At 42.6% G+C, this 20,918-nt stretch overlaps 1 protein-coding gene across 1 annotated transcript; it reads left to right on the top strand.

The window, feature by feature from the left end:
* Window positions 1–13,522: 13,522 nt before the first annotated feature.
* LOC147798921 (uncharacterized) lies at window positions 13,523–19,513 on the top strand. The gene is made up of 3 exons (XM_087138291.1): window positions 13,523–13,913; window positions 15,860–15,905; window positions 17,759–19,513. Exons 1-3 carry the CDS (start codon window positions 13,572–13,574, stop codon window positions 18,370–18,372), a joined length of 1,002 nt encoding a protein of 333 aa, XP_086994417.1. The 5' UTR covers window positions 13,523–13,571; the 3' UTR covers window positions 18,373–19,513.
* The last annotated feature ends 1,405 nt before the right edge of the window (window positions 19,514–20,918 follow it).

Below are 20,918 nucleotides of genomic sequence, written 5' to 3'. Positions count from 1 at the left end.
TTAGCACATTTCCGTATACTCTATGCATATTTAGTAATAATAAACATGTTTGATAAGCTGACAATACATACAATGGCTTCAAGTGTCAGCTGAACAATGCTTGCCGTGATGTATGAAAAATCAAAATGGTACCACCACAGGCAGTCCTTCTAATTACCTGCACAACATTGCATCCAACCCTACATGAAAATGACCCTGGATGGCACTGAAGAACTGTCACGGCAACGGAAACCCTAATATGGGGACCTAATTATTTGACTGCAACTTGGGCGAGGACGAGAAAGCTGACATCTTTCGGTATAAATTATACAGATGGGCCATGCACGTGTAGGCCAGACTAAATCAAGTCGGCCACGGGTCCCCCTTTATCACAAGCCTCATTGCATAATGATTGGTCTGGTTGATGGGGGCGATTTAGGATAAAGTGCTCGCTACCAATACGTTCCGACGGAGAGGCCAATTTTGGAGTTTGCTGTCGACAAAAGTACGGCCGCTTAGTCGTGATTTGCATTGAAGCGTGTTTCAGAAGACCACTTTGAGAAACTCAGATATTCCATGCAATAGAGAGAAAAAGGATTAATTGAATCTGCGACTTGAAACACATCTACGAATCTTCTTCCATAACCAACACCAGGAATAATTCATACAAAACAACTTGGTGTCATGCGTTCTATCCTTTTACTAGCGATGGGTTCTTACTAACAACACAATTATATTACACCTCAGCTAGTGATGGATATTGTCATGCGCAGTTGAGTAGATTTGTGTAGTATACAAATTACAAACGTTTCCTTATTATTGTTATCAACAACCCAGTGTCTGGCACTCGTAACGTCTTCATTGCACCGCGGTAATTACTCTCTGGTCATAACCATCGTCAAATTTCAGTATCACACTACCGTGATCATACATTGAGGTTCGGTTCATCAGACGCCTAAGAACTCTTTGTATACGGGGACCGAGTAGTACCGGGGGGAGGGGGCAGCAGTGAAGCAGGCATGCAGTGTTTGTCTCCAGCTGGAGGCCGGTTTTATTGCTATGTCGCCCAACTGCAGCATAGGCCTAGGCCTGCACCCATTTGGGCTAGCTATAATTGGACATTTCTAAACAATATTCTTAAACTACACGCATTAGCGGATAAGTTGATAAAATAACAAGTGCATATCATTGATGTGTTCTTCCAAAAAATAACGATGGGAAAAAGACGATGAAAAATTGATGTGCTCACCTTAGGAGGGTTATATGCAGTCAGTGAGGAGCCGGCCCAAGTCAACGAACTCTCACTAAATACAGAGGGCGCCACCGTTCACTGCTCGGTGGAGAGATTACAAAGTCAAAACGTCTTAATACGTGTAACATTATGGGGACAACTCTAAATCTTAACAACAGTTGTGGCTTGAGAGAATATCAATAATGACTCCTCACATATATTTGCTTAATTTTTTTCGGAGGGGGGCCAACCACTTTTTCCAGGGAGGACAATTCCGGGTAAGGAAGCATGCGCATTGGCTAAACAAGTAATGGCTGTAGGGGCTCAATTTATTTATTTGTTTGTTGGTTGGTTGGTTGGTTGGTTGGTTGGTTGGTTGGTTGGTTGGTTGGTTGGTTGGTTGGTTGGTTGGTTGGTTGGTTGGTTGGTTGGTTGGTTGGTTGGTTGGTTGGTTGGTTGGTTGGTTGGTTGGTTGGTTGGTTGGTTGGTTGGTTGGTTGGTTGGTTGGTTGGTTGGTTGGTTGGTTGGTTGGTTGGTTGGTTGGTTGGTTGGTTCCCCGAGGTATTTGGAGTTGACAAATTAGTTCCAGCGAGGCGAAACGTAAACCGAGGGAACTAGTTTAATAGTCAACTCCCAATACCGAGCGGAGCTAACATCGACCGAAATAAACCATCAATGATTGGCGTAACATTGTTACCGGTACACGCTGCACTAACAATAGGTAAAGTGTGACCACAAATCATAAATATGTCTTTGCCTAAGTGATCTTCACAATCACAAATGCCCTCTTTCGCTGGCAGGCAAGCGGCTGCAGTTTCCTTCACCCTGCTCGCTGGGGGTTGAGCGGTCTCATCTGAGTCCTTATTCTGTACATCTTGCACAACTAAACTAGCACCTTTCTTGCTAGGCGTGCGTGCGCTATTACTTTGGCGATCGCGACCTTGACAGTTGCGTGCAATATGTCCATATTTGCCGCATTGGAAACATCTACGTTCCGCTCTAAGTTGTTCTATTCGTTCCTTGCCCAAGTTGGCACATTGTGCAGTGCCTGAGTTTGCTACGCTTGGTGGCCTACTCCTCCTATTATCTCTACCACTACTACTAAGCTTACAGTTGAAGTGATAACGATCATTGTGCGCTTCTGCATAGCGATCTGCCAATGCTACAAGTTCCTTTAAACTCGTTGTCTTCCTCTCCTTAAGGAATAGAGCCATCTCCTTGCTACAAACCTTCATAGTCTGTTCCCGCACAATAATTTCGAACAAAGCTTCATACGTCCTAGCTACACCTCCAATTTCGATCCATCGTGTCAGATACCCTGAAATTATATCTACAAACTGGGTATATGTCTCAGCAAACTCTGGTATGGCAGATCTAAATTTGATCCTAAATCCTTCCTCACTCAAAAGGTACCTATTCAACAGTGCCTTCTTCACAGCGTCATAATCTCTAGCTGCAGCACCAGGCATACGTGCGTACACCTCCAAGGCCCTACCTGTGAGTAACGCACTAAGTGAGGTTGCGCAGTCTTCTTTTGGCCACTTGATCGACGTCGCAAATCTCTCAAAACGTTTCAAATATGCGTCTAGCTCATCTTTTCCACCGTTAAATGCCGGCAGTTTGGGAAGCTTCGCTTGCAGCGTGAGTTCAGTCGCTAACGGTGGTTTGACTTGGGTCTTAGCGTTCATTAGTTCTTGTTTTTTGAGCTCAAATTCTCGCAATAAATTTCTCATGTGCCCTTCGGTTGGCGCGTTCTTCCTTCTCGCGTGCTGCAAGTTCCAATTCATACTCGCGTCTGACACCCTAGCGCTCTTTAGCAAAAGCTATAAGTGACTCTCCTGCGAGACCTAGTTCCTTTCCTAATTCAAGGAAATCCTCAAAACTCTGGGCTTTATCCATGTCTACGCAATGGGCTAGCAACAGCAAAACCACAAATGCAAAACCGGCTAACGACCTTACGCGCATGGGCCTCAATTATCTACACCACAGTAGTTACAAAAATGGAACAATCCAACCAGACTCAACCGACAACGCTTGCTCACCTACGTCCAGAAAAAAGACCTATGCATCGTAATTGTACAGAGGAAATTCACCCTTCAAGGCTACCTCATCAATGCTCATAAAAAATCAACCTCTCCTCTCAGTATGAATGCAGTATCAATGATAAAGCAGCAGTCATATGCAATCATTAAATGTACCAATGGAATAAAGATGTACAATGCAAGGATCAAATACACATTCAACTTTGAATTAATACACCTAAAAAATGTCAGGAGTGGTTCAGGTTAAGAATCCCTTACTGTGAGGTTCATTCCACCTGCAGGGCGTTTAAATTCCCGGACGGGCCCCCATTGTCACAAACCGGGTCCAAAATATATAGATTGATCACTTTTTCCTTATCTCCACTCACTGACAACAAAGCCACAAAAACGGAAAACTTTCATTAACTGGTAGTAATCTATTCAACAAAAAGTAAAAAAGAAATTATTATTATTTACAATCTCCACAAAATCCTTGATAGAGCTTGTGAGTTTTTCAAGAGTTTACCCCAAACTAAAAATACATTAATCACATCATTACAAATTCATTATATTACTATCCCCCACATGGGTACTCATGCATGTCCTCCAGCGTGTCGTCGCTCCACCAGCTGAACGCTCTGGGGATCTCCGCCGATTTGACAAGGTAATGTGGTCGCAAGTCCCCCTTTCTAGGTCCTCCGTTCCCTCCTGGTTCTCTTCGGGGTAACAGGGCAGCCTCTCCCTCAAAGAGGAAGATTCTACGACTGAAACTCCACTAAAGGGAGTCCTGTGGAATTTGTAATTACAACGTATAAGGCTATTGCCGTATTTACAATGAGGCTCCAAAATATGCAGAGATAATACCCCAAATCGATGAGTTTTCTACACAACACCGTGTCGAGTTAAATCTACAAAGGTTGGGCTATGCATGTGTACACAAAAGTCACTATGAATAACGCAAGCCGCAAGGGCGTTGCCGTTGTACAAACATGAATCAAGCAGTATGCACGGGATGTCCACACGAACACGGACTATTTCTTATAAGAGGTAATTTTGACATTTCGAATTGAATACAATTGAATACAATGATTAAAGCAAAATGACTGAAAATTATACAAAATAGCTTTCTACAACAAAATACTCAACTTTCAGTTTTAAGACGAGCGAACAATCTTAGTCTGACTCCCTGGCTTGAAACAACGCTCGGTTTCCGTAGATTAACTTCTCAACCCTGGATTTAGCTTTCTAAGAAGTGGATTTCACTTCTTAAGCACTTAAGTTAAGCTAACGCTTTCCAATGAAGAAAATATATGATTTGAGCTATCGCCACAAACTATCTCTGTTTCTCAAATTCTCATTCTGTTTCTCAAATTCTCATAGAGCTATCGCTCAATCGACGAAATCAAAATGACCGATCAGGAGTCTCTCTATGTCAAGATCTGTCCGCTGCCTCTCCAAGGCTTCACTACGACTTTAACCCCGCAGAGAGATCATGCTAACTAATCTAAATGAAATTCTACACGTTTTCAAATTTTTCCCGCGTCAAACGTATTTGGTCATATTAGTCAAAAAATTTACATACTCCCCGTGTTACTATACGTAGGAAGGTGGGTCCTGAAATATGCTGAATATTCATTATATATGTGCCAAGGTTTTACGCCCTCTCGTGACACCATGTTTGTTTTACTGTTCCTCACACATACTTATTTATTAACCGCTGAAAATAAAAACATCATCATGAAAGAAAAGAAAGTCCAATCCTATTGCAACACAATAATTTTTGAGCGTTTCCACCCCATTTTTCGGGATAATAGTAGAGGAGGCATCCTCACTGTCCACAATATTTTCCAGTTCGGCAACGCTCGGCGAGTACGAATACGAAACTCATTGAATTCAGGGCCTTGCGTGTGTTGCCGCAGCGTCGGGTCGTAAGCCTTGTGCTTTGTGTAGGATGTTGCATGAATAAGGCTGTAGGCCTCGCCCGATCGTTACCCCGCCATTCAAAATTACCACTAGAAAACAGAGGCAGTAGCTTTTTGGGGGGAATTCAAAACGCAAATACATTTTTGGGCTCATTCAACATGATAATAGGGGAGAAAAAAATTAGCCTATTTATTTGTTAAATATACAGATAAGTTCCTTTCCTACTCACCTATGAAGTAATCTCAGTTGAAAAAAACAAAACGTCGTTTTTATTCTTTGTTTGAAAGTGGGGGTGGACAAGTAGCCTCCTTTCCCCTTTCATAAGCCACTGGACATAGGCCTTGATTGTTTGGTTTAATTTCCACACGGGGTGGGGGGGGGTGAGGGAACGTAGGCCATGCCAATGAAAGACGGATTGTCTTTTGGACCATTTTATTTCACTTCCTCCACAATTCGTCAAAAACGCCTCACCCTTAATTACTAAATATCCACCCCTCCAAGGGAGAAATTCTTTTGTCCTCCTGAAGATTTGGATTTGGACCGCCCTTTAACAAAATGAGAAGCCATTTTAGACAGCCACTGCGGACGGGGAAGCAGAGATGTCTTAGTGTAAAAACATGGTCACATGAGCTAGGGCAAGAGTGAAACGCACTTCAAGTGGCCGGGCCTCCAAATAATCTGTAGGGCGACGGCGAGCAAAGTTGACATTGAATCTAAATTTCATCTGTTAACAGGAATGTTTCTATTTCCAATAGTGATATCTCTATTGATATTCGCGACCAGAGAGCGAGTGGTGAATTTGGTCGCAAATATTGACGTCAATATTGACGATTGGAGATATCCCTCCGGGCCACCATAGTTCACGGAGCATCCCAGACAGTAAATAAAATAGAGATGCTCTACTAGAAATGAAGATATCTTTATTATAGAGATATCTCTATTTTTATAGAGATAGTTAACGTCAATACATGATTCGGTGGCATTTGAGAAAAAGAAACGACTAATTCTAGGGCTCCCTAGGAGAACGGTTTTTCAAACACCAGCCACACAACTTGACCTATGGAAACAGAAATGGAACTAGAGATATCTCTTCTGCGGGGTTAATGTCAACTTTGCACACCGTAGATCTGAGTGATATTTGTTAGTCCGGTCTGATCAGGCAGCATCCAGCATGCACTATAAACAAGGAACCAACTTTTCAAGTTCGCTTAGAATGAACGAGCCTTGCTCTTTATTAAACGCTATTATTTATCAGCTTGAAACTTTTCAATATTCTAAGCACATTAAACTGAACATTCTTGACATTCTTACGGCAAGAAAGTGCTGAGTAAAGTGCTTGCAGTGAATGTTTGAAACTCAAAAATTGAAGTACCATAACTGTTTACTGTTTGAATACCTGATTCCAACAACGTTGCTTCCACACACAAACCAGGTCGGTGACCAATCCACAATCTAGCGACGTCCCTAGACGTCATTTTTATCAGGTCATGTGATAATGATGCAATTTTTCCCGCGCGATTTTGGGAAAATAGCGAGATTTGAAATGCCAACAGCCTATGGCAAAATTGTTTTCGGTCGCTATTTTTGAAAATCGCCGCAGTAAACATCGATGGAGATTTTTTAATGGCAACATTTGCATGCATGAAGTAAACTTTACCAAAGTTGTTTTTGGCCGATAAAGAGATCCATGTCATCTGCGAACAGTGATCTAAAAATGGTTTAAAATCTACGTCATCGTTGCACAAACGAGCGGCGTATGCATAGTCTGGTGTCGTCGCTAGATTGTGGTTCGGTACCCGACCTGTTAATTGACAATAAACATGGCTAGCATAACGGACTGTCGTGGATATTATCAACAGCACTCATAACTTGATAGAAGCGTTGGTGCGATAACAACAGCGAGAAATCCTTCAATTTTAGTTTCATTAGATTGAAAATGATTGTAATAAAAAGAAAATTATACTTGAGAGTTTGTTTTCACAGATAAAAATCAAGTTGCTGAAAGGTTTTTGTGGTGCGTTTTTGAATTTCGTTGGGGTGCGTGTCTGTTTCACATGTTTGTGTATTTGTCTCCGAAATTTCTGACAAAATAAAAAAGATGCAAATATCTACTGGAGTCCAAGATTTTTTATCCCCGCATGCACAGGACCAGAGAACTGAACTCAGGGACAGGTGGACACTCGCATTCTAACTTTTATGTCGATTGGCCTGAGCAGCTGTTTATTGAACTTGACACAGTTCAGGTTGTTCCCGCCCGAAGCTGGTGACGTGGAACTGCAAAAATTACATTGTGCACAATCAAAGTATAGCTACTCAGCAATGTATGGAAATAGTTCCCGCTCGAAGCTGGTGACGCAGAACTGCAAGTATATCTTACATTGCGTTTCAGGCAAAGTGTAGCTATTTAGTAAAAATTACAGAGATTGTTCCCGCCCGAGCCTGGTGACACGGAACAGCAACACATACATGTATCAGCAAAAGTACCGGTACTATGGCAATCAGCAAATGTCAGCAATTGTTCCCGCCCGAGCCTGGTGACGCGGAACAGCAACTCATATCAGCAAATACATAGAGCTATCAGCAAAAATGTATGAAAAGCAATTATCATATCAGCATTTGTTTCCGCCCAAAGCACATGGAGCGGTAAATTAATTTGGAATGTACGTGCGCGGTACAAAGCCTTCGATTTGCAAATTCAAACAGCAATTACATCTGACAGAATGCAAAAATACCCAACTTTCATGAACAAATTAGCAAGGATTTACTCCGGCATGCAATTAGTTTGGGCCAACCATCAAACGCTGCGATCGGACAGCAATTTCCACGAGGTGCGGCCCGACTTGAGCTTACACTGGGTTGCTGGAATAATGGGCAACTATAATGAGCATTTTCAACAACCACTTACAGCTATTTATGTCAAACGGCAGAAATTAGCGAGTACGAAATGGCTTTTCTTAATTTGGCCCTTAAAAATCTAGTGACTCCCTCGACAAAGGAAGGGATCAGGCCTTTCCTTTGGGCACATTCCCATAAGTGTCGTAAATAAGAATACAGTGCCTTTAAACCGAGGTCAATTTGCGGTCCCTGAATGAAATTCACGCCAAACGGGCTTGTTGTTTAATGAAGTCGGCAACATGACCGCCGCCAAATAGACCTCAGGTGGTGGTATTAAGGGGAGATGCAACAGGCAAACAATATGGCGCCAGGGCTTGGTAGACGTTGTCGAGAATTATGAACGAACAACTATCATCAGTCAAATGAAATTCGTCCACATGATTTACCGCCGCGGACGACCACTAGATCTGGGGGTGCCAAATAACACCCCCACGAGCGTTTCGAAATAATGAATGAACGTACGCGTTCAGTGAACGTCGCGTACGCCCGAGGGAACTCTGCTGTAGGGCGTGAGGGTAAGTTTGGCGGGGCAGTAACTCGGAATAAAAAATGACAGTATGCGGCAGTGCTTCTCTGGTCAAATTGATGCACTGCCGTGCTAGAATACTCAGTAAATGTTTGTGTACAAGCCCCACAGGTCGTTGGCGCCAAACTGCAGCATGATGACGTCAGGTAAGATTGGAACTGCCGACCACGCTTCCAACAGGAAATCGGAGAACTGGAACATCTGGAGTCTTCGCCGTCCCATCCAGTGGATATAGGCCAGCCGATTAAGACGCTTTCCCCAGGGCGACGACCCCGCCACCCGAGCACACCAGCACACAGAGCCGTCCCCAATGACCCACACAGTTGGCTTGGCAGGGGCCAATCCTCGCAAGAAAAATGAAAAGAAAATCGAAACAAAACACGAGCAAAGTACGTAAGCTAACATAATATGTAGCGTTCAATGGAAAATAGCTGGGGGAATCCAAATGTAACGTCGGTAAGCCCCTGACTTCCAACGCCCCAAAATTTTAACATCATCCTCAGACACACCTGCCATAGCCGCAGACGTAGCTGCCCCTATGCAAAAAGAATGAGAGGTAAATCTGGCGTCGAAAAGCCCTATCAACTCAAGGGCACGACGGAGTACCGCGACAAACTGGTAACGCGTGACAGGACGCCCATCGAAATGTGACAAAAACGGGCCATGGGGGGATATGGAACAGGCAAAATAGGACCGCTAGCACAATAGGGAATAACTCCAAGCAGGCAATAGAAAGGGACTGACTTTTTACATGCTCGGGCCACTTCCCTTGACACCAGTGCGCAGCAAAGTAAGCCCCAAAGCCAATTTCAGCAGAAGCATCAGTGTACATGTGCAATTGGTCACTATTATACCATACCGAATCCGGAAACATTATCGTTCCGCTGAAATGTGACAAAAACTGCTGCCACGCCAGCAAGTCTGCTCGTGCACCTGAAGTGATGCAAATTTTGTGATGAGGTTTGGAGATACCCCTAGCTAGATCATGCAAACGACGGAGAAAGGCCCTACCTTACCGCCTTACAAACAAAATTGAGACGACATAGCAGGGAGTGAAGATTGCGCAGCGTGATTTTCTTCTGATCGAGCATACTTACAATCGTATTTTGTAAAGCAACTTGCTTATCAGTCGGGATTTGAATCTGTCGTGCAACCGTATCGATCGCTAAACCCAGGAAAGTGAGGTTCGTAGCTGGACCTTCGGTTTTTTCTTCCGCGATGGGAACCCCAAATCGCTGACAAACTACTCTGAAAGATTGGAGGGAACGTGCGCACTCGGCATGACTAGCCCCAACGAACAGGAAATCGTCCAGATAATGCACAATGTTAGGAGATTCGGCCACCTTACGAGTACAGTACTCAAGGAAAGTACTAAACCGCTCGAACGTAACACAAGATATAGCACAGCCCATAGGCACGCATTTATCGAAATAAAATTGGCCGTTATGGGAAAAACCAAGCAAATCGAAATCGCTTCGATGGACGGGAAGTAAACGAAAGACCGACTTAATATCCGACTTAGCCATCAGGGCACTGCGTGGTAAACCTGCGATCATAGTTATCGCCTCATCAAAACTCGTGTATGAAACGGTGGTGTCTGCGGGATCAATGAAATCATTCATCGATTTGCCAAATAGGGGACGACAAATTATGGATTAACCGAAATTCACCCGGAGTCTGTTTGGGCACCAGGCCCATAGGTGAGCAACGGGAATGAGGAAGAGGCTGGGACAAAAACGAGCCAGCAACGCGACCCAAAGCAACTTCACGATCAATTTTTGACTGCAGAATGTTGGGATTTTTGCGAGCAAATGCAGAATTACGAGCAGAGGTACTAGCCCTGGGACCTGAATAGCCTACCCGGAGACCGCGCAAAAAAACCTTCTTGCAAAATGTGGGAGTCCTGAGTATTAGGGTAAACCCGTAAAAAAGGAGCATACTACTTAGTTTTACCGGGGTTGATGCCAGCTGCCGGCACCCGTGCTGTGACGCGAGACTGTGAGTTTCCCCGACAACGGGTCGCAGGGTGGCCAAATGCCCTGAAGGTGGAGCAGCGGTGCGCGAAGCGACACAAGGGGCGATTGCACTGACCGCGGTTGAAGTCGTTACATGTAGGTTGACCAACCCAGGCGACTGGGCGCCGACCAGGCCCGAAATCGGACCAGGGGTTGGTGGCAGTGGAGGGGGCACGCTCGCGTTGCTGGTACGAACGGAAATTATGCTGGTGCGAAACGGGCGCACCAAGCAGCAAAGTTCGGCATCAATAGTTGCCCAATCGAAACTGGATGTCGTACTCGTGCCAACCATGCCCCACATGTCGAAATGCTGCAGATCGAATAGTGTCTGCGTACTTCAGTAACAAACGAGCGTGGGTAGGATGTCGCAACAAATACACAGAAGCAAAAACTAGAAACGCTGGCGTCCACTGCTCGATAGACGTAATACGCGGAACCTGCTTATGGGGACGAATCTGCCAAAGTGGGGACTCATTGGACCCGATTGTAAAAAGCGTCTCGTCAAAGGAATTATCCAAGCCCGTGCCGCGCGACGATTTCAACAAGGTTCCGAATTCTACGTACTCCCCCCTCCAAATTTTGTCTTTTAGATGTTGAGGAATCGCGGCCCCGAGATCGTCACAGACGCTAGTTAATGCCATATTCGAATCGGAAGAGGAGGTAATTGACAATGTGCTTGGAGCTGAAGTTCCCGACACCACGGGCGTGAAACCGGAAGGTTGCGGGGCTACTTCAAAAGGAGTAGCAGCAGGGGACTTACCCGGCTCCAAACTTTGCTCCGAACTCCCTCCAGGCCGACTGATGGTAGCGGGCGCTGGCGTTGCATGGGTAGCCTCGATACTCGCACAATCGGGAATCATTCCGACCGTAGCCAACGGTATAATAGTGGTATCCGGACCGGGCGATGCAAGCTGCGGTGCACTAGACCCTGCAAGGGCCGCGACCACCGACGCATCTTGACGGGAAGACTTGGGAAGCCGCCCCCGAGAACGCTTCGCTCCATCCGTCGGCCCAGAAGGAGCCCGCCGCTTGGCATTGGCGCGGGGCATAACTAACAAAATTGCTTTTGCAAAACAGACAGGTTTTATCTTTTCCAACCAAATGCCACGGCTGCTCAAGCAAAAGTGACCGGGAGTAACTCTCTCCAGTGCTACTAACATTTTAAGTTTACGCCAGTAACTAGTTCGAGGCAATAAATCACCGTGCCAGCAACCGCAAGTGAACACTATACTGACCCACTTGTGACAAGAGCCTCCAATGTCCCGCGGTGATAAATTATTTGAAGCTGCAATTTATTTTGCCTCAAATTAATTAAAGAATTTTCACAACTTTCAACAATTTCATCATCATATGGCTCAATATAAAGGTCAGGTGATTCTACATGTACACCTGAATTACAGATCCATAAACACTGAGCTTATTTTAGTCATGAATGAGAAGTTTTTTCATGGTCGATGGGTGTTTGTTTATTATTCGATACCTGATGACGTCGTCTTAGGATCCACGCAAAAAAATCTTGCAACCTATATTTATCCAATCATTAAAGGACAAATCAGATGATATTTCTCACGATTGATTTTCAAATAATTTTCTTTCACTGAGGGTCTTTTATTGCTACTTAAGATCTAATTACGTCATCAGCTTCCGTTCTTAGACTCGTTTCTTTCTGGATAAAAGTCATCACATCGACGTTTTTTTCAAGTAAAATTCGCCGCACGTATCAGTTGAGAATGTACTTTCAAAACGTTTCATCCCACTGACTATTAATGACGACACCGCGTGCCAGCTTCAACAGTACTTTCTTGCCGTTGAAGCTGTCACAAGCAAGTTCATGTCTTTTATGAATTTCTAATAACAATGCACGTCCGGTTTGGCTAAAAGAAAATGTTGGATGGTTTTGTACATAATATAAATGAGGACGTAGATTTTATTCTTATCAATTCTGCCAAAATATATAGCCTACTCTCAAAGTCGATTTAGTATGGGTTTTTGACGTTACAAAATATAAATGTTCAATAATTGCTCAATATTTGATTTCTGATCAACTTCTATCAACTCCATATCATGAACTGATAAGAGAATGGAGCTCATAGTTTGGAATCTGACAGACCGTGAGTTGGGCAACTGTTGTATCCGAAGTATCCAGTCGTCTGACCATCGATTTTGGAATGAATCAAATATTAGGTAAAATTTAAATGCTTCAAACCCTTAAATCAATACGTCAGTCAACATATTCCAGAGTTCAGGGTATTACCTTGAAATCTCGTGACAACATAAAGCTTGATGTGGAAAAATGCGTGCATTCGTGACGTCACTATGGCGTCATCAGGCATCAAATTACAAGTTACTTAAAGTTAAAATCAGAAAGAAAATTTTCAACCATAGTTTGGAAATTGAATGAGGCGTTGCATTGAAGATTTGGAATAACATTAATCCCAACAATTTAATTAAAATGCTTGTCACAATAGAAAATTAGGGGGGGTCCCTTCCATCATCGTTACCGTAGTTTCTGTCTTACTACGATCATGGATTTTGGTGAGATAGTGTTAGCAAATCAACCCTCTCACCAAACTAATCATCACTCATCATTATAAATCACATTCATGTTTCAGCCCAAAGACTGCCGCCCTTTTAAAATGACTATTTTCGACAGCTTCGGGAAAAAATTGTTTTATTATTGAAAGGTTATTTTTTGTATATCATATGTCTGTGACTCGATGAGCTTGAGAAATAAGTAATAATGGGCTCACTCTATCCCTTTGCCTCCACCAGCATCTACAGGATCGTGTATAATAAATACACTGTCCAAGCCCAGCTTTGAATATCGCCACGCCCCATGTCGTCATCATCTCTTCGTCTTGAGCACCGAAGGTGTAAAATATCAATAACAGTTAGATTCAGTCTTCGAGCGGACACATGACGTGCAGAAATGCGTTAATCCCCCGCCCCCCACAACATACATTAGCAGACACGCGTCGAAGATGGCTGTTGTTCCTATGATAGTGCTGTGTTTGACCGCTTGTACGCCGTGTGGGGACCCTCACGAGAACCGCTCCTGCGTCCCTGGACTCACAACAGACCGGCTGCATCGTAATTTCTATGGCATCGCCGATCGGAACTTGACGGGACACGGATACCGCCTCATGGAGGGGACTTCAAGGGTTCGGTGCGTCCTTGAGTGCCATTCAGATCCCCGTTGCTTCTCTGTCAACTTTTCGGACGAGACGGTGCCCAGTCTTTGTGAGTTGAACGTAGCTACTGCGACCTGTGCCCCTCAACACCTGGTTAATTGGAGTGGTGTCTTCTACTTCGGGCCAGAAGAGGTAATGAAAAAGAAAAATATTTTAATTTTGAGTGCAGCCTTTGAAAATAAAGGCCTACAGGCATAATGCGAGTCGTTTTGCTCGCACGTTTAAAGCACTAATTTTTCTTTACTTTTTGTTAGTAATTAATCAGATGAAACCACTTTTGTGACACCACCCTGTTCAGAAAAGTGTCAACAATGCTCAAGAATGTTAATTAACAGTATTTTTTATCCTTAAAACTGATAGGTCAAAACTGACTTAATAAACTCAGAAACTGCAGATGCGACACTGAGTTATTACAACATCAAGCACAATGAGGAACACTCTTAACAATTAAGTACATAGTTTTAGACGTTCTTAACGAGGATGTTTTCTCTGATGTTTCATTTTCGGTGGCATATACAGATTTTCTTTTAAAGTGAAATACTCCTTTCATTTCACTTATATTTGGAATGACTTGCTCACGTGAATGCATACTTCTTCGTTTTATTTTTATTTCATCATTTCTCTACACTTTAAATTATCTATATGATTTTTTCAGGTATTATTACAAATGGGTCAATAGGGAGACATTTTGTGGTAATTTTTTCAACCTTAGGGAGACATCGGTCATGTCTCCCTAATGCTCCAACTACCAGAAGGAGGCTGAATTTTACCGTCCAAATTTTGAGAGATGATAGATTAGGGTCTAAATTGAAACACACAAAGTTTGGTTCAGATCAGATTAGGGAGTATTTAATTATAGGACAGTAAAGTTTGTGCACGTTCCTATGGGAACGTCTCCTAGAGACCCATTTTCAGTAAACAGAATAATTTCCATCATTTTTCAGTGTGTTTTTTTAACGTTGGCATTTTAACAACTTGAATCTAGCATATTTCCAGAGCATACTAGGACTCGTGAGGCAATTAAGGCAGGTTGTGCGCCTCAAGATTTCCTGACGGTGCCGACATCAAGTCTCTCTGTGTGATTTGATGTGCCTGCACCGTAGGCGTGATGAAATAAAAATAGCTGTACACCCAGTCGAAGAACTGAACAATTACTGGCTTGGGTCGAAATTAAAAGCATTTTATAAACATGCAGATGTACATCCAAATATAGGTAGTCAAGGCTGGGCAATAGATCGAATTCGTTTTACGACTCCAAAGCATCAGTGAAACGTTTTGCTCTCTCGTACGATGGACAACAATGGAGGGAAGGACGTTGTTGAAGTCGGACAGCCTTTGCGCCCATCGCCCGTTGGAATTAAAGAATCTCCACTTTTCTTCGTTTCTCCCAAACTGAATTAACGACAGTTTGAAATTAAATGGACCTTCGCACAAACATACCCACAACGGGCGTTGTTGAATGTAGTTGAAATCGCACTTTTATGGTGTATACTGTTTTCAAAAGAAAGCCATGTGTCAGCATAATGCATCAGAAATCAGTACTTCACCAACTGCAGCCGCTAGGAGAGCTTCACAGACAACACAAGATGGAGACGTCCAGTTTTCTAACAACAGACATTTTAGATACCACCTTGCCCTGGCATGCTAATAGTACAAGCATCAAGCTTAGCATACGGACGCGACTTGATAATACACCTCTAACGCTTTCCCTGCAGTGCTAATGAAATTGGCACCGATGTGGAAAAGGGCCAATGACGCGGAGTAAATAGTGAGTAAGGTAACACTTGGTCCAGATCAGCCTCGCCTCTTCGTTCTAAAGGTGAAAGAATGAAAACTCCACTTTCTAAAAGAGTTTGTCCCATATAAAACCGCTTCAAAAGACTGAAAACCACATCAAAAGAGTGCAAACCACTCCCAAAGGGGAAGCCAAAAAGTGAAAACTCAACATGTGGTTTGTTGAAATTTCACTGTTCGGAGAGGTTCTTTTGGAGAGCGAGCTTGTTGTTCTTCTGCATTTAGAGAGTACAAATGCGTCAATAGTCTGTTTAACATGATTCCTTCTGTATTTTCTTTTGCAGCTAGAAGTCATAAAGAACCTCTGTTCAGTCGAGGAAGATGTGAAAGGTGAGCCTTTAGTACCTTGGCAGTAGCAAATCATTTAACTTGATTGGTAGCGTGAGGCGGGGCTAGGATTTTTGATACCTCCAGTGACCTTAAAAAAGGATTAAAAAGACAGGAAAATTGGAGAAGATTTTGTACTTTAGTGTATCATCAAACCGACTTTAAGTTTCAGGTTACCGTTTAGGGGATAACTGTAAACGGGGCTGTACCAATCTCCACAGGTGTGGCATGGACACAGTGCTAATTGTGCCTTTCCAAAGACGCGTCAGTGCTCGTTATACGTCGTGATCCGTTTACCTAAGCCGTAGCGAGTGCCCATCGAAATGTACACAAGTGAAAACAGTAAACGGATGTTCATAAGGAATTCCAGTTACGGACCGAATATGCACATTATGGAAACGCATGGTACAAAGCCTTTCAGTACTGGGAAAAACAAACAAAACGAACCAAATTGGTCAGTTGGAGGGGAAAAATCTGCGGTATAAACGAAAAATCAATTTTGTAAGATTATCATTGTTTAGTACACTGAAAAAGAGGTAGTTTGTTTCCGTCTTTTCCGTGCAATATTCCCCTTGCAATGTTGAAAGTAAACATTATACCATGCTGACATCACCAATTTGAGATGAGACAAATCTTTCGTTTATTGTTCCTCTATACTTACTTTGACCATCAGAGCAGACCTTAATGTGAGTAAATTGATTTCAATGTTTATCCATAAGATAGTAGCGGTCTTTTCTACAAACATCCATAGAAAACATTTTGGACCGCACATACCTCTGCGTATGAATGGCCATTTGTGCAGGACTCGTTAAGATTAAATTCCACGATCTTGCCGATTTTTAAAACTGATCCTTTAAATTGACAGTGCCCGATTGGGTAATGGTGGGAGGCATTCAGCGTTCAGCTGCACAAATTTTATTCAATCACTCAAGTCAACAATTTTATTCTAATCTTAAAAAATGTTTGGACTTTAAAAATTCATTCCAATCTAGAGAAAACGTTGGATTTGTGAAATCTTATTCAAATTTTGAAAATATGTTCACTCTTTACAAATTTATTCCAATCTGGAAAATATGTTCCAATTCATCATCTGCTCATTTTAAAATTCATTCGAACCTGCAAAACATGTATTGCGTCTTTAAAATTCCGTTCGGTTTTTTAAAAAGGCATTCCAAAAGTCAAAAATTAGATCTTTTCACAGTGGCATTCGTTTAGAAATACATTCAATTTTAAAAAAAACACGTTCGATTTTGAAAAAAGGCATTCCGTTTTGCAAAAACATGTTCCAATCTTTTTGACCGAGATTCTGCTTCGTATCTCTTGGCAGAAAATACACCAAAAACAAAACTGTGAAACGAAAGTTTCAAATGCTGACATATTATGAACCAGAATCACTTTCCCTGGTTTGAATTTCAACAAAACGTCCTTCTGAACAAATGAATTTGAAATGTCGGAGGAAATTCTTCTTTGGAGTTAGGTCCCAAAACCCTTAATACAAAGACAAGTTTTGGAAAATTGATCTTCATCGTCTCAGTCCGTACGGTTATTGATTCAAATCTACTCCCTCGCTGTTGAATATCCGTGAGGTTAAACTTTAACTTTACTTGTCTCAGTGTTCAAACTTCTACTTCTCTCTTATGCGTTTCACATACGCGTAGGAGGGACGTTACCAATGCAGTGACATGGGAGGCCTATATTGTGCAAATGGTGGTCAGCTAAACCATGAAGATTTTACCATCAAAAATCAACTAAACTTGGCATGGTTCTTCTCCAAACTAAATGAATATTAGAGTATGTATGATTAATCTATTCAACTGTATGTTAAGTGTTTTTTTTTCTCTCTCTTCTTATTCCAGGACAACTTAATGTGACGGATCGCGGCTATGAGACGCAGTCATTGGCGTCGACTGAATGCCAAAGCCACGGCCAACATCTTTGCGAGTTGTGGGAGGTAGACAAGGCTTTTGCAGATAGCTGTTACGGAATACTGCCGGCAGATACCAGCCTGTGGTACGCCGTGCCAGACAGCCAGGCGGTTGTTAGTCTTGGCGGCGTCACCCAACACGGGCTACCTATGATTTCTCCCTCCCCCGCCGTCTGCTGCCCGGGGCCGCGGCGCGACCCTCAAGACCCCATAATAACAGCAGGCAAGTACACTCGCGAAGATTTGGCTGGGCAGGCGCGAGCCTGCTCCGACCTGGCCGCTCACCCCTGCATGCTGCCCGAGCTGAAGGCTGCTTCCCGCAGAGGCTACCAAGACCCTTTATACGGTTGGCCCTTCTTTGCGATACCTAACCGCGATGTCTGGGTGCCCCCTCACGGATGTGGTGAAGGCTACACTGGCCCCCTCTGCATAATTGACACTTGTGGTGAAAATTATGTTGGCCCTGAGTGTTACGAGGGTACCGTGGTAAACACTCCGAGACCATATGAGAAATCTAACGTGATTTGTTGCCCAAACCTGTACTAGACCCCGTGCGACCCTAGGCCTGCTTTATTGCCAATATTTCAATCGGCAATGTAATTAAAAATGAAAGCGCGATCGTTAAAAAAAGCAGTCCTTTGTAGGGAGATGCGCTTTTCACAGAGCCATTTGAGAAAGAAATTACATCCCCCGGATCCCAAACGTAAACAGCAAAGCCACACTTTCCTCGAGTTCTGAAAAGACTCGTGTAAAATGTTTAAAGGTGTCCTGAACAACACAGGTCACAAAAGGTATGTAGCTGATCTGCAAAACTTACACATGAACGTAGCTAGTGACGGTCTGCAGGTTGTTACGTTTTACAGGCTGCCTCGATGTAAATGTCTCGATGTTGCAATTTAGTATGAGTACATCAGTCTGAAATGGTCTTAATACACAGAGGACTAGCAATGTGTAAATTGAATAGTGGAAATACAATTCTGTCTCAATCTTTTTGTCTGAGAAAATACAGCAGACGTTGATAGATTCAACTACCGATAAACTGGTACTACTGATACGTTTTTGTGAGTAGCGATTTTACATGGCACAAAACAATAATGGTGCTGTGTATGGTATCCCGTGCAAAGCACCAAATTGCTGTGCGTCATTAGAGTTATGCGCAAATAATACCTCATTCATGTAATCGCGCAGGCTACCGGTACCGGTGTAAATTGCGAGCTTGTATTAATTTGTGTATTTGTGTATGAGTTGCGTGTTATAGATTGATTTATATAAACTGAACTTGTGCCTTGGCCTTGGTCATCTGACATTTTCTTTTTTAGTTAAATGTTCGCTGGTACTGGTTTAGGAAAATGACAGAATCGAGAGATCTTCGTGCATGCTGTGAATGTTTCTTTTAATTAAATACCCGGTGGTCTATTGGTGCTTCTGTCAGTGATGGGTCCCAGAACATTAATATATAGCGTTTCGTACATAAAATACCGTTTACATTAGGTATACTGTTCTTTCTGTCTTGTGTAGGTGTTGCTTTTTAACATTTTTTTTTTAATTATTGATCCATCAAATTTATCACATTCTTCTTGGGCTCTTAAATTTTCGATTTTAAGCACTTTAATCTAATTGTATGACATTGAAATGCACTCATTTCGGATTAAAGCCAGTTTTACATTAGTATTATAATTACTCAGCATTAAAACAAACAATAAATTATTAAAAGCTCTTTGTTCTTTATTACCTATTTATTGAACTAAAAGGTTGCCACTTGTTTCTTCGGGTTTGAAGTTCATGGGGAAAAGTCAGTAGTGTGAACAAAAAAACACAGACCAAAAAGCAAGCAATGTTGCCATCAATTATAATGTTCTTAATCACGTTTAGAATAATATTCTTAGTGCAATTACATATACTAAAAGCATGTTTAATAATTAAACATGTTTTAAACATGTTTCTTGCTGACAGCAAGGAGAGTGTACATAATGATTGCAAGTGCCAGCTGAACAATGCTTGCCGTGAATGTATGAAAAATCAAACGGTACCACCACAGGCACTCCTTCTAATTATCTACACCACACTGCATCCAACCCTACATGAAAATGGCCCTGGATGGCAGTAAAGAACTTTCATGGCAACGGAAACGTCGATGAGGAGGTAATTATTTTGACTGCAGCTTGAAGGACGGGGAAGATAGCTTATATCAGTATAAAATGCATGCACGTGACGCTAGGCTAAAATAAAGTCTATCACTGGTCCCACGCCTCCCCCCACCCATTTATGACATGCAGATTTTATTTATTTATATCTGATCATCCAAGAGCGCATTTAACGCCAATTACCGAATGATAATGAGTGAAGAAGAGATTGAAGAAATGATCAGTTTTAGAGGTGGGAGGAAAACCCCGGATAAACGTTTAGGAGAAAACCCACGGACCCAGGTGGGGACGAAACCCAATCTACATGTGGACCGAGCGGGATTCGAACCCAGTCCCCCAGAGGTGGAAGGCGAGGAAAGAAACACTGTACCCACCTGACTTGTTTGAATTATGGAAAAAAAGTGCATGTTTTAAGCCTCACTGCTTTAGTCTGGTTGACCGGGGGGGGGTTTAGGATAAAGTGAGCGTTACCAAGAAGTTACAGCGGAGAGGCCGTTTTTCAAGTTTACTGCCGCTTCGTCGTGATTTGGACCGAAAGACCACTTTGGGGAACTGCGACATTCCATGCAATAGAAAAAAGAAAGGATTAATTGAAATTGCTACTTGATAAACATCTACGAATCTTAAATCATACAAAACAAAAGCCACATGCGTTCCATCCTTTTACGAGCAATGGCTTTCTTACTAACAATCCAGTATCTCGTAACGTCTTTATTGCACCATGGTAATTATTTATAACTATTGTTCTGCTTTCAGGATCACACTACTGTGATCCTACTGAGTTTAATCAACCAACTAAGCTTTCTTCTTTTCATGCTGTTAAAGGGTCAAAGCAATAAAGATTTATTAATTTATTTCTTCGTACTTTCACTCCTCTTCAAACAAAAAAAACAAAACAAAACAAAATTCAAAGTTTTTCTTTCGTGAGAAATTCAGTTTAATACTGCA

The sequence above is a fragment of the Acanthaster planci genome, linkage group LG06 (assembly GCF_054643075.1).
Source record: "Acanthaster planci isolate LZ-2023a linkage group LG06, COTS_SCS, whole genome shotgun sequence".
NCBI classification, from domain to species: Eukaryota; Metazoa; Echinodermata; class Asteroidea; order Valvatida; family Acanthasteridae; genus Acanthaster; species Acanthaster planci.
Note: the sequence above shows the minus strand (reverse complement) of the source record. Positions and strands in the feature narration are given on the sequence as shown.